Source organism: Triturus cristatus, chromosome 12, assembly GCF_964204655.1.
Source record: "Triturus cristatus chromosome 12, aTriCri1.1, whole genome shotgun sequence".
NCBI classification, from domain to species: Eukaryota; Metazoa; Chordata; class Amphibia; order Caudata; family Salamandridae; genus Triturus; species Triturus cristatus.
Window position 1 is genome coordinate 7,919,234 of NC_140595.1, and position 12,652 is coordinate 7,931,885.

Here is a 12,652-nt window from a genome sequence, read left to right on the forward strand (position 1 = left end):
CATTTACCAATGCCAATAGCTCAAACTCTTGCAAATGCGAGACCTATTGCATTGCAAATGCTTGTTATCCAGGGCCCTGCCTTAAAGACTCCTGGGGTTTGGCATAGGGGACCCCTCTGTGCTTTTGAAAGGGTACCTGTCGTATCAGTCAGCCTCCAGATCGCATAGGGAGGACTCCGTGAGAAGGGGTCCCAGGGAACGGTGGGCAGGGATGTGCCTAATGCGGCCCTAAGAGGGCCGCCCTCTTACAGGGGCGCACTGCGAGCGCCCCGGGCAGCCTCAGGGTTACAGTGAAAAGAGCAGGGAGAGGACTTGAGAGGAGGAGCAGGGTGAAAGGAGGAGCCGGGTGAAAGGAGGAGCCGGGTGAAAGGGGGAGCCGGGTGAAAGGGGGAGCCGGGTGAAAGGGGGAGCCGGGTGAAAGGAGGAGCCGAGCCTGGCAGTGAAATGAGCACCCCCCAGTTTTGGCAGAGGGCCGACTTCACTGATCGCCATGAATGCCCGTCTTTATGTGTTCCAGATCAGTATCAAAAAGGCAACTTAGTGAACACACATAATGTGAATAAAAGTTGCATTTAATCCCCCCCCCCCAAGTGCCTCGCGGTCTGTGTTTTACTATGTAGGAGAGGTCCGGAAATAAACCATCCTGCGCCCTTTGGTCATTTCGAAGTTGTCCTATTTCTAGGTTTGTGAAATAGGATCATTTTTGGTTCGCAGACTGTGGCCCCCCACAACTACTTCAGAAGCAATGAAGAGCGGTGTACACTCCGATGATCCTTACTATGGGGGGGGGGGGGGGGTTATATTCGAAGAATCCAGTGGGTTTGCACAAATCTTACTCAAGCATCGGCTGCTGGCTCGCCATGAACTCAAGGGAGGTGCTGCCTCGGGTGGGGGGCGTCCTGTCCCTCATACACTGTGTGCACCGGAGGGAAGGCCTGTCCTACCTCCCCCCATATCAGCCGGAGGGTTCGTGCAGCCTAGAGGACGGGAGGCCAGCAGGAGGAGGGATGGGCCCCTCGGGGCGGGGGAGGGACGGGCCCCTGAGGGCTGGAGGAGGGATCCACTCAGAAGCGCAGGATCACACGTGGTGAAAGGGAGCGTCGGCAAACTTGTGACCTGCAGCTCCTGGAATGTACCCGCGCGTCTGAGGGGTGGCGTCACCCAGCCTGAGGGCACCTGAGACTGCCCGACTCCCTGGCAGGCCTGTTTATCAAAGGCATGTAGGGGTGGGGCAGAGTCAGTCACAAGCCCCGGGAGCTTTACACGTGCCCAAGCTGGCAGCCTTCCTCGGGCGAGTTGAACATGGAACCTACTCTGCTCCAGCCCCACTAGCCCCGCAGCGGCACCAGCATGTAACCGGCTCTGCACCAGCCCCACTAGCCCGACACTTACCCAACTCTGCTCCAGCCCCACTAGCCCCACAGTGACGTCAGCCAGACACATAACCGCCTCTGCTCCAGCCCCACTAGCCCCGCAGCGGCACCAGCATGTAACCGGCTCTGCACCAACCCCACTAGCCTGACAATTAACCAACTCTGCTCCACCCCCACTAGCCCCACAGTGACGTCAGCCAGACACTTAACCGACTCTGCTCCAGCCCCACTAGCCCCGCAGCGGCACCAGCATGTAACCGGCTCTGCACCAGCTCCACTAGCCCCACACTTAACCAACTCTGCTCCAGCCCCACAGTGACGTCAGCCAGACACTTAACCGACTCTGCTCCAGCCCCACTAGCCCCGCACCGGCACCAGCATGTAACCGGCTCTGCACCAGCCCCACTAGCCCCACACTTAACCAACTCTGCTCCAGCCCCACTAGCCCTCACAGTGACGTCAGCCTAACACTTAACCGACTCTGCTCCAGCCCCACTAGCCCCACAGTGGCACCACCCGGACAGTTAACTGTCTCTGCTCCAGCCCGCTCGCCCTTCCGTGTCAAACTTGGGGTAAGAAAGACTGCATTAGGCGACAGAGCCCAGGCGAGCCCCCGCAGACATGCTAGTTGACACGATTCAAACTGGAGACCCCCGATTTGTAAGGCACCAAACATGGCTTTATTTAGGGTTTCTTCCGCCTGAAATTGGCTCGGCTCCAATAGAAGTCAGTGGGGTGGGGGGAGCGGGCACATTCTCCCGATTTTTTTTTTAAATCCCCCACTTTCCTTTTCTAAAACGTTGTCATGTCTGAGTCCAGGGCCCCTGGTCCCTAGAGAGCCACCCTGTGGGCAGCAAATGTCGCCACGGGGCCCTTGGAGGACTCTGAGGTTTTGAGTCCGGTGCCCAACAACTCTTACAACCCCCCCCCCCCCCGGAAAAAACCGGTCTGTATGGTTGGCAGAGGGTTACTGCTGTCGGCAGGACTGTGGGCGAGTAGAAGGTTCAGTTGCCCCAAGGCGATCACCCCAGGATGGCCCCGAAAGACCTCTTCAGCCCCCCTGTGGTGCCGGTGCACCCACACGCAGGAGACCGTGCAGGGAGGACTGACCCTAGCATGGATGCCTGGTGGGGGGCCCACTGTCCCCATGGGGGAAACTGCAGTGACAGTGTCCTAACGGGGACCCACCCTACAAGGCACTGACAAGTCCCAAACTGCAGGGCGGGTCGACTGATGCCTGGCGAAGAGCAAGGAATGACCCACATCGGGAGAAAAGGAGCCTGCGGGCGATCAGTCCCTTGACAGGGAGCTCTCAGAACCCCTTTGCCCCCCGAACCCCAACATCCAGAGGCAGCACAAGTATATTTGTAACGGAACCCTCACCCTCGGATGCAGCACTAGCTCCCCTATGGTGGCTCGGGGCCTGATTGAGACGGCTTCCCATCCCGGATATCCCCGGGTGGGGATCTCTGCTAGAGGGAGAAGCGTCATCGCCACTTGAAGAAGGCCGAATGGGTGAGTGTGGCGGAAACTTCCGCCGGCACGCGCTGTACAATCCTCAGATGAACGGGCTGGTAGAGCGTTTCAAAAGGATCTGCACTCTTGAAAGGCCCTGATGGGGTAAGTGGGGCAGTGTCTGGCAGGCCCCTCTCCTCACCGAGGTGTATACCATCCTGACCACTGTGTCTTATGCTAGGATACCCCTGTCCATCTGCCCGGAGTACTCTCATGCCCATACTTTCTGTCTAAAGTGAGGACACTATCTTCTCACCTGCCTTTATGTGGCCAGACTTCTCCCACGCTCCTGTCTGGTCTGCAGTGAGGACTCTCTCCCTGTCCCATGAGGGCACTCCCCCTGTCCTGTGAGGGCACTCCCCCTGTCCTGTGAGGGCACTCCCCCTGCCCCGTGAGGGCACTCCCCCTGCCCCATGAGGGCACTCCCCCTGCCCCATGAGGGCACTCCCCCTGTCCTGTGAGGGCACTCCCCCTGTCCTGTGAGGGCACTCCCCCTGTCCTGTGAGGGCACTCCCCCTGTCCCATGAGGGAACTCCCCCTGTCCTGTGAGGGCAATCCCCCTGCCCCATGAGGGCACTCCCCCTGTCCTGTGAGGGCACTCCCCCTGTCCTGTGAGGGCACTCCCCCTGTCCCGTGAGGGAACTCCCCCTGTCCTGTGAGGGCAATCCCCCTGCCCCATGAGGGCACTCCCCCTGTCCTGTGAGGGCACTCCCCCTGTCCTGTGAGGGCACTCCCCCTGCCCCATGAGGGCACTCCCCCTGCCCCGTGAGGGCACTCCCCCTGTCCCGTGAGGGCACTCCCCCTGTCCCGTGAGGGCACTCCCCCTGTCCTGTGAGGGCACTCCCCCTGTCCTGTGAGGGCACTCCCCCTGTCCCATGAGGGCACTCCCCCTGTCCCATGAGGGCGATCCCCCTGCCCTGTGAGGGCCCTCCCCCTGTCCTGTGAGGGCACTCCCCCTGTCCTGTAAGGGCACTCCCTCTGTCCTGTGAGGGCACTCCCCCTGTCCTCTGAGGGCACTCCCCCTGTCCCATGAGGGAACTCCCCCTGTCCTGTGAGGGCACTCCCCCTGTCCTGTGAGGGCACTCCCCCTGTCCCATGAGGGCACTCCCCCTGTCCCGTGAGGGCACTCCCCCTGTCCTGTGAGGGCACTCCCCCTGTCCCATGAGGGCACTCCCCCTGCCCCATGAGGGCACTCCCCCTGTCCCGTGAGGGCACTCCCCCTGTCCTGTGAGGGCACTCCCCCAGCCCCATGAGGGCACTCCCCCTGTCCCGTGAGGGCACTCCCCCTGTCCTGTGAGGGCACTCCCCCTGTCCTGTGAGGGTGCTGGAGCAGGATTTTCTAAATGAAAATCTATAGGGTTTTGAAGCTCTGGTTTGTCTATTTGTCATGATTAAAATTAATGATCATTAATTAATAATTATCTGTTTTGTGTAAGTGTGTGTTTAAACTTACCAACATACTAATGAGAAGAAAACCGACACGTGGGAACGCTTTTGTATTGCTATTAATAAATGTGCATGTTTTATTAAATAAACGTTGCTGAGTGCTGTTTATTTTAAGCACGAAACGCTTTTGAATTAATGCTTTTCTGTGTTGCTAAAGCTAGATAATTACATACACATAAGGGTATTAGTGGGGTTAACACTGTTCAATCACTATGCTGTGGTAACGTTATTTTTGTCTCTTTTAATTAAGATGGTCCATTTTGGCCTAACCAAAAATGTCCGCCGTTTGCAGCCTGGCCTCGAGTGAGAATTTGTGATGAGAAGGCCTTGCTGAACACATTTGATCACAGTCCTTGCCTGGTTAAAACTTTCCGTGAGGACAGCAGCAGTTCTGGGCAGGTTTCCAGCTGTATTGGACAGCCTTGGGGGACAAAGGAACTGTTAAGAAAGAACTCTGAGCATTGTGTCATCGCTAAGGAAATGTGGACTGTGAAGAGATACATTTTTTATTTTTGGTTCCTGTTCTGTCTTTTATTTTGTGATTTTCCTGAGCGGAGATTTTCCAAATGTAGCGATGCGACATCCTTTCCTTCTCGCTTTGCTCAGAGGTTTAGCGGATGCGATGAATACTTTTTTGTTGCTTTCTTTTGTCTAAAATATTATAAAAATTGTTAGCCTAGAGAGGGTTATTGCCACTTTGCCATTTTCTTCCCAAACCTGCGTTGGTGAGGATCGATGCTGTGAGGACGGTGACTTGGGAGATTTCTACTGAGAGACTTGTCCTGATGACCCATTCTGACATTTAGCTAGAATAGGTAATTATGAGAAAATGATTTATTCTGATTAATTTCTTTTGACTAATTTTAGATTACGAATCATAATTTTAAATACGGTGTTGGTGATTATTTCTTGTCAATTATTGAGTACTCTATTTGAATATTGATGTATAGATTGTTTAGATTATGACAATTGGAATAGCTAGGTCTTATCGACCTCGGTGTAGATGTGGGGTTTAGGAGTTTTCTTTCCACAGGTTCAATGCTGGTGGAGTATTTGAGTGTATGTTAGTGAAATGGGCCCTAGTGTATGGTGAGTGAATGTGCGTGTAACTGTGAAATTACTCTATCCGTGGAAGTAGGGAGATTTTGTACACCCCAATCTGCATCAAGGGCACTCCCCCTGTCCCGTGAGGGCACTCCCCCTGTCCCGTGAGGGCACTCCCCCTGTCCCGTGAGGGCACTCCCCCTGTCCTGTGAGGGCACTCCCCCTGTCCTGTGAGGGCACTCCCCCTGTCCCATGAGGGAACTCCCCCTGTCCCATGAGGGCACTCCCCCTGCCCCTATCTATCTCTCTGAAATAAGACATTCTGAGTTGAGAGTCCTTCACCTGACCCCATTTGATACAGAGGTGAGTGCACTCTCCTTGACCCTGTCAGATAGGACACTCTCCCTGCACCTGTCTCTTTTTCCAGTGATTACATCCCCGCCCCTCTCTGTCGTGAGGATACCCCCCCAGCACCTTTAAGGTGAGTACTCTCTCTCTCCCTCCTGTCTGTATGAGGAAAGGCCACTTGTCTATCTTGAGTCCGAACACTCACCCTACTCCTATCTGAGGGGAGGGCCCTCTTCTTGACCCTGTCGGTAACACAAGTGAAGACAATCTCCCTGACCCTGTCTGATAGGAGGACAAGTGCCATGCACCTGTATGGTTCTCTGGTGGGTACATTCCCAGCCCCTAGGTAAAGACCCTCTCACAACTGCTCTCAGTCTGGGTGAGGAGTCTCTCCCTGTCCGTCTATGGTCAGGACAAAGTGCCCCTGTCTGCGGTAAGGTCTCTCTACCCGCTCCTCTCTGTCTGCGTGGTCGCTCTCCCTGTCTGTGAGGCAAGGACCCTCTCCCCGCTCCTCTCTGTCTGATATCACTCACCCTGTCTGTCTGAGGCAAGGACTCTCTCCCCACTCCTCTCTGTCTTTGTAATGTTACTCTCTCTGTCTGTCACTCTCACTCCCTGTCTGAGGCAAGGACTCTCCCCCCGCTCCTCTATGTGTGATGTCACTCACGCTGTCTGTCTGAGGCAAGGAGTCTCTCCTCTCTGTCTGTGTGATGTCACTCTCTTTGCCTGTCACTCTTCCTGTCTGTCTGAGGCAAGGACTCTCTCCCTGCTCCTCTCTGTCTGTGTGATGTCACTCTCACTCCCTGTCTGAGGCAAGGACTCTCCCCCCGCACCTCTCTGTCTGTGTGATGATACTCTCCCTGTCTGTCACTCTCCCTGTCTGTCTGAGGGAAGGATCCTCTCCCCGCTCCTCTCTCCCTGTCTGTCCCTCTCCATGTCTGTCCCTCTCCATGTCTGTCCCTCTCCCTGTCTGTCCCTCTCTCTGTCAGTCACTCTCCCTGTCAGTAACTCTCCCAGTCTGTCTGAGGCAAGGCCTCTCTCCCCGCTTCTCTCCCTGTGTGATGTCACTCTCTCTTCCTGTCTGAGGCAGGGACTCTCTCCCCACTCCTCTCTCTGTGTGATGTCACTCTCCCTGTCTGTCACTCTCCCTGTCTCTGAGGCAAGGCCTTTCTCCCCGCTCCTCTCTCTGTGTGATGTCACTCTCCCTGTCTCTGAGGCAGGGACTCTCTCCCCGCTCCTCTCTCCCTGTCTGTCCCTCTCCCTGTCTGTCCCTCTCCCTGTCAGTCCCTCTCCCTGTCTGTCTGAGGCAAGGCCTCTCTCCCCGCTCCTCTCTCTCTCTCTCTGTGATGTCCCTCTCCCTGTCTGACCCTCTCCCTGTATGTCACTCTCCCTGTCTGTCACTCTCCCTGTCTGTGTGAGGCAAGGCCTCTCTCCCGCTCTTCTCTCTGTGTGATGTCACTCTCCCTGTCTCTGAGGCAGGGCCTCTCTCCCGCTCCTCTCTCTGTGTGATGTCACTCTCCCTGTCTGTCTGAGGCAGGGCCTCTCTCCCCGCTCCTGAGGCGAGCACACCCCGCCCCTGTCTGCTCCTGTTCACGGATCTCGCCGCTGTCTGGTCTGAGGTCGGGACCAGTATTTGGGAATTTCAGGAAATGCCGGTTCTGCAGGAATTTGGAGCTTTCGCTCCTTTTATGGGTATTTTATGTCCAACCCAGTCAGGGCTGTGAGGGCGGGGCCCGTGAGGCCCCTCCCAGGAGGAGGGAGGGGCTGAGGGCAGGGTGTGTGGGCGAGGCCGGGAGTGAGCATCTGGGACAGCCTGGGAAATCACAGACAGGGACTCAGTCGGAGAGGGCAGTGAGGGAGGCTGAGGGCAGCCGGGACCTCAGACCGAAGGACTGACTGCACAGTGAGGGAGGCTGAGGGCAGCCGGGACCCCAGACAGACAGAAGGACTGCACTCACTCGCTCGCTGCAAACCCTGAGGTCAGAAGTACCAGCGCCACCCTCCAGATCCCTCCTTGACTCAGTCGCACTCCCTCCGGACCCTCAGCAGCCACCGGACCCTCAGCAGCCACCGGGCCCTCAGCAGCCACCGGGCCCTCAACAAGACCGGAGCATGAGCACTCAGTTCAACAAAGGCCCCTCCTACGGGCTGTCCGCGGAGGTCAAGAACAGGGTAAGAGGGCGAAGTACGGGGGGTGAGGGGGCGAGGCCCAAGGTACTGAGGGTCCGACTGCTGGGCTAGAGGTGAGGGACTGGGCGGGCCTTGCTGAACGGCGCACGAGTGACTTACCGCCGGAGGGCGAGTGACTGACTGGCCTGTGCGGTGGGAGGCTCTGGCTGTAGGGCGGCTTGTTGAGTGCGCCAGTGGGTGAGTTACACAGTGACTGAGAGACTACTTACGTGATTTTCTTAGTGAAACCCCAAGTACCATGTTCAATGAGTGAGTGATTTAGTGTTTGAGTAACTTACTAAGTGAACTGAGTAACTCGACTGAGTGACTAAAGTCGCTGGATTGAATGAGTAAGCGTCGTACTGAATGGGAAAAGCACTGGATGAATGAGTGAAGTACTGAAGGGAGGAGTGAAGTACTGAAGGGGAGGAGTGAAGTACTGAAGGGGAGGAGTGAAGTACTGAAGGGAGGAGTGAAGTACTGAAGGGAGGAGTGAAGTACTGAAGGGAGGAGTGAAGTACTGAAGGGAGGAGTGAAGTACTGAAGGGAGGAGTGAAGTACTGAAGGGGAGGAGTGAGTGCTGAAAGAAGGAGTGAGTGCTGAATGGGTAACGTGCCAGAGTGGTGGGTGATGTGCTGAATGGGTAAAGTACAGGATGAATGAGTTAATACTGAAGGGGCGAATGACGTCCTGAAGTAGGAAACACCCACATACATCCGGGCCTGGGCTGCCTCTGGTACTCCATCAGGCCAGGGTGAGACTGGGGCGGGGGTCTCCTCTGGGCGGGTGGGGCCAGCAGTGAGCTGGGGCAGAAAGGAGGTGCAAGACCCCCCCCCCCCCCCCCCCCCCCAGTGGCATCGTTTCATTTTTGTATTGCATTTATTTAGCGCTTACTACCCCAAACGAGGCCTTGAAGCGCTTTTTGGCGAGTATCGCGCTACTCTGCAACCCAAAAAGGATTAGTGGTGAATTAGTGTGGTGAAATTTGAGTTAATTTGAGCAGTGGACATGTGAGTCTGTTAGTTGGATTGAAAAGGATAACGGAGGGATAGAAGAGGGAAGAGTCTATAAAGTGTTTATTGGGAGAACATAGTAAGAGGAGGTTTGGAGTGATCCAAGGAGGGAAGAGTCTAGAAAGGGGTATTTTGGAGATCACAGTAGTAGAATTAAGTTTGGGATGAGTCAGAGTGGAGGTATTGAGGGAGGTATAGGGTGAATATATAGGGTAGTGCATTGGAGACAACATGGCTAAATACCCATTCGCAAAGACCATATCTCTTGCATAGGCGAATCCTATTGGCTTTGCCAGTGATTGTTTCAATGTAACTTCATGGCCCACTTGAATTACGGCGAGAGCGTCGGCCATTTTTACTTCACTCTTAATCGTGCGATTTCAGAGGTGCGCTCTCGAGTCTTTGCCAGTTGGGTACGTGTCATCGCTGGCCCCCTTCTGTCTGTAACTTAGTGGACAAAAGTTCATGATTACATGTAACGGGAAGAAAGAAAGTACGATGGGCTGACGGGAGAGGGAAAGACAGAAGCAGGGTGGAAGAAGGAAGCGCCTGAAATAGGAGGGATGGAAGGGCGAGTGGAGGCAGGTGGAATGATTGGATGGGACAGAGTATAGGAAAATCTCAGAGTGGATGGATGGACAGATGGATGGATGAAAGTCTTTAATGATAGACAAGGAAGTCAAAGGATGGATGAATGAGTGAGTGTTTGTATGGATGCATTCATAGATGATGGATCAGCACCTGGAGACCCTCATGGGGGATTTGCTGCGCTCTACAGATCCCTGATTGATTGATGATCTGGGGAAGGATTGCATGATGGGTGAATGAATGGATGACAGAATGTAAAGGTGAAATGGTGGCTAGCAGAGGGTGGATGGAAGCGTGAAAGGATGAATGGAGACATGCTTTGATGGGAGGGGCGAGGAGCTCTTCTGCGGATGGTGGGGCTCATGTGGTTATCTTCCTTGGTGCCATCAGAGATTTGGGTCAAAGTGGGGGCTATTTTTATTTTTTGGCTACTCCCTTGAAGACCCTCCCGAGCTCATCACATGCCCCTGGGCTTCCGCTGGGCAGGGCCTTTGCAAAGCAGGATCCGCAGGGGTGCTCAGTACATATATATTGCACGCGTGCTGACTGGATGTTCAGTGTGCACTGTCATGTTTGTTCTATCTGTATGTGTGCTCTGAGTGTGGGTGTTTTGTGTTGTGTTATGTTGATTTGTATAGCACACTAATCTCCTGAATGGGTATCCAGGCTCTGTGCACTGTGTTTGTGTGCACTGAGTATGGATGTTTTATGTGTAGTATTCTGTTTATTCTTGGTGTGTGCAGTGTGTGTGTGTGCTCTGAGTGTAGATGTTCTGTGTGTAGTGTGCTCATGTCTATTCAGAGTGTGTGTGTGTACTGTGTATTTCTTGAGTGTAATGTTCTGTGTTTATTCCGTGTGTGTGTACTGTGCATGCGTGTGCACGGAGTATGGAGGTTCTGTGTGCAGTGTCATGTTTATTTCATGTCTGTGTACTGGGTGTGCATTCATTTGCCTTGTGCTGAAAGCCCCGGATTTGGGGCCCCTGAAGGGTTGGGGGGGGCTCCCCTCTGGCACTGGAGCTGCAGGGGGGGGGGGGGGGTTACGCCCCTGACACAATTCTGTTCACAGGACGTCCCGTCTCTAACCAGGCGTTGAGTCTCAATAATCGAGTCCCTCGGGGTCGGCCGCTGCTCAGTGGCCGCCTCTTGAGAGCCTTAGGTCCGATTGCTTTTCCGGCACAGATTACTACGGCGATCAAGTGGGGGAAGGAAGGGACGGAGATCTGTAAAACATAACATATGAATTTGTTATAATACCAAAGAGTTCAGATACGAACAAGTTATCCGGGCACGGTAAGGAAGACTCCCCGAACTGTGAATTGCTTTAGGAATAACACCAGAAAATACTTCACCGCAAAAATGTTTTTGGGGAGCGCCTTCTCAAAACCGAAAGAACTCTCCACTTTGTTTAAATAGACAACGCCTTGCGGTGATTAGAGTGACCTTCACTCGGCCACCGTTTCAACAACACAAACTTTGATTAGCGCACGGCACCCTCGCCCACAAGAAGACTCCGACACGAGCGCACAGCAGCGCAGCTTCAGAGATCCGGCGAGAAGAGCCCGCAGCGTGCAGGGCCCGAGCGGCTTTTATACTTCCGGTTCAGCACGAATTGTAGTTCAGTCTCTGCGACCGTCTCCTCCACCCAAACCATTACCCGAGAATACAACTCCTGCATGGCTGAAGGAACACAACATAGGCAACGAGGGACATTCTCCACTGGCACAAAGACGTTTTGTTACTCGCCTCTGATGTCTTCGTGATGAACGTGTAACACAGGGCCATTGCAATAATGTCGCAGGGGAGCACCAAATTACGCAGCAAGGTTGACTAAATTAGAAAAGGCAAATTTAGCAGCATTATGCAGCACATTTTATGTTAGTATTATTAATAATGTTGTCATTTTTACACATGGCACCAAATGGAGGGCAAGCCCAATATACCCTTGAGGGCTTAGGCGGATAAATTGATAAAGTGAAGCTGCCGAGAAGGGATTTTGTTTGTAATAAAGTAATTACTTGGTTCTATTTCTTAGTGAATCATTTCAAGGGTGTATTTAAACAAATTATACACCAACAGTCAGTCAGTCAAATAAACTTTATTTCGGAGAATATCTCCATAAAAGATGCATAGAATTATATTATTATAAAAATATTTAAAAACATACATAAAATTAGTTAAAAAGGGGTTTAAAATATTTAAAACATTTAAAAGACCAGGACATCTATATGGCCGCTCGTTACAACAGTCATATACAGTTTAAACCAGTACAAATTGAATCAGGTGAGCGTTTTCAGGTACCGTCTCCTTGTGTGCCAGAAAGCCCCCAGAAATTTGGCCACAGCAAACACAATATGGGCAGCCATTTCACTCTTGAGGATTCTAAAGGCTTCATGACACCTAGTAAAACCAACAGTAAATTTATCAACGAGCAATCTTCAGATAAAGAGTACACACACGGGAATTCTTTTTTTGTGAATAAAACACAAATCTTTTTATATATAAATCAGAATAAAAAGGAGTACAAAAGAACCATTGGTTTGAGCAATAAATCATGAAAAGCGGGTTAAATCAGATCCACATTTCATCAAAAGACACTTTATCTGAAGATTGCTCTTGTTGATAAATTTACTGTTGGTGTATAATTTGTTTAAATACACCCTTGAAATGATTCACTAAGAAATAGAACCAAGTAATTACTTTATTACAAACAAAATCCCTTGTCGGCAGCTTCACTTTATCCATTTTTACACATGTGCGCACTCTCCGATAAAGGGCCCGCCTCATTATTAACAGTTTACGGCCATATTTATCAACGAGCAACAGAAAGTTGGCCAGTCAACCTTTGGGAAGGGCCTTGCGCTGCGTAGCAAGACAAGTGTGTCCAGTGAAGGCCATTGAGCTCCCCAAAGAAAAGCATAAGGGGCCAGGTAAGGTGAATGCAATGCACAGTGATACCGCCATCACCCATCCAAAGCTCTTCCTTGCATCCCTCTGCGGCTAGGGGTGCAGGTGGCCCTTGCGACTTGGGGGTGCAGGTGGGCCTTGCAGGTTGAAGTTCGGGTGGCCTCTGCGGCTTGGGGTGCAGGTACCCCCTGTGGCTTGGGGTGCAGGTACCCCCTGCGGCTTGGGGTGCGGGCATACCCTGCGGCTAGGG

General features: G+C 53.1%; 1 protein-coding gene across 1 annotated transcript in view; it reads left to right on the forward strand.

Annotated features, from left to right (window-relative positions):
• Nucleotides 1-7,439: 7,439 nt before the first annotated feature.
• Nucleotides 7,440-12,652, forward strand: part of CNN2 (calponin 2) — a 37,290-nt gene continuing 32,077 nt past the window's right edge. The window contains exon 1 of the mRNA XM_085638757.1: nucleotides 7,440-7,898. Within this exon, the coding sequence (XP_085494883.1) occupies nucleotides 7,839-7,898 (60 nt within the window). The 5' untranslated portion in view covers nucleotides 7,440-7,838. The remainder of the gene's footprint in view (nucleotides 7,899-12,652) is intronic.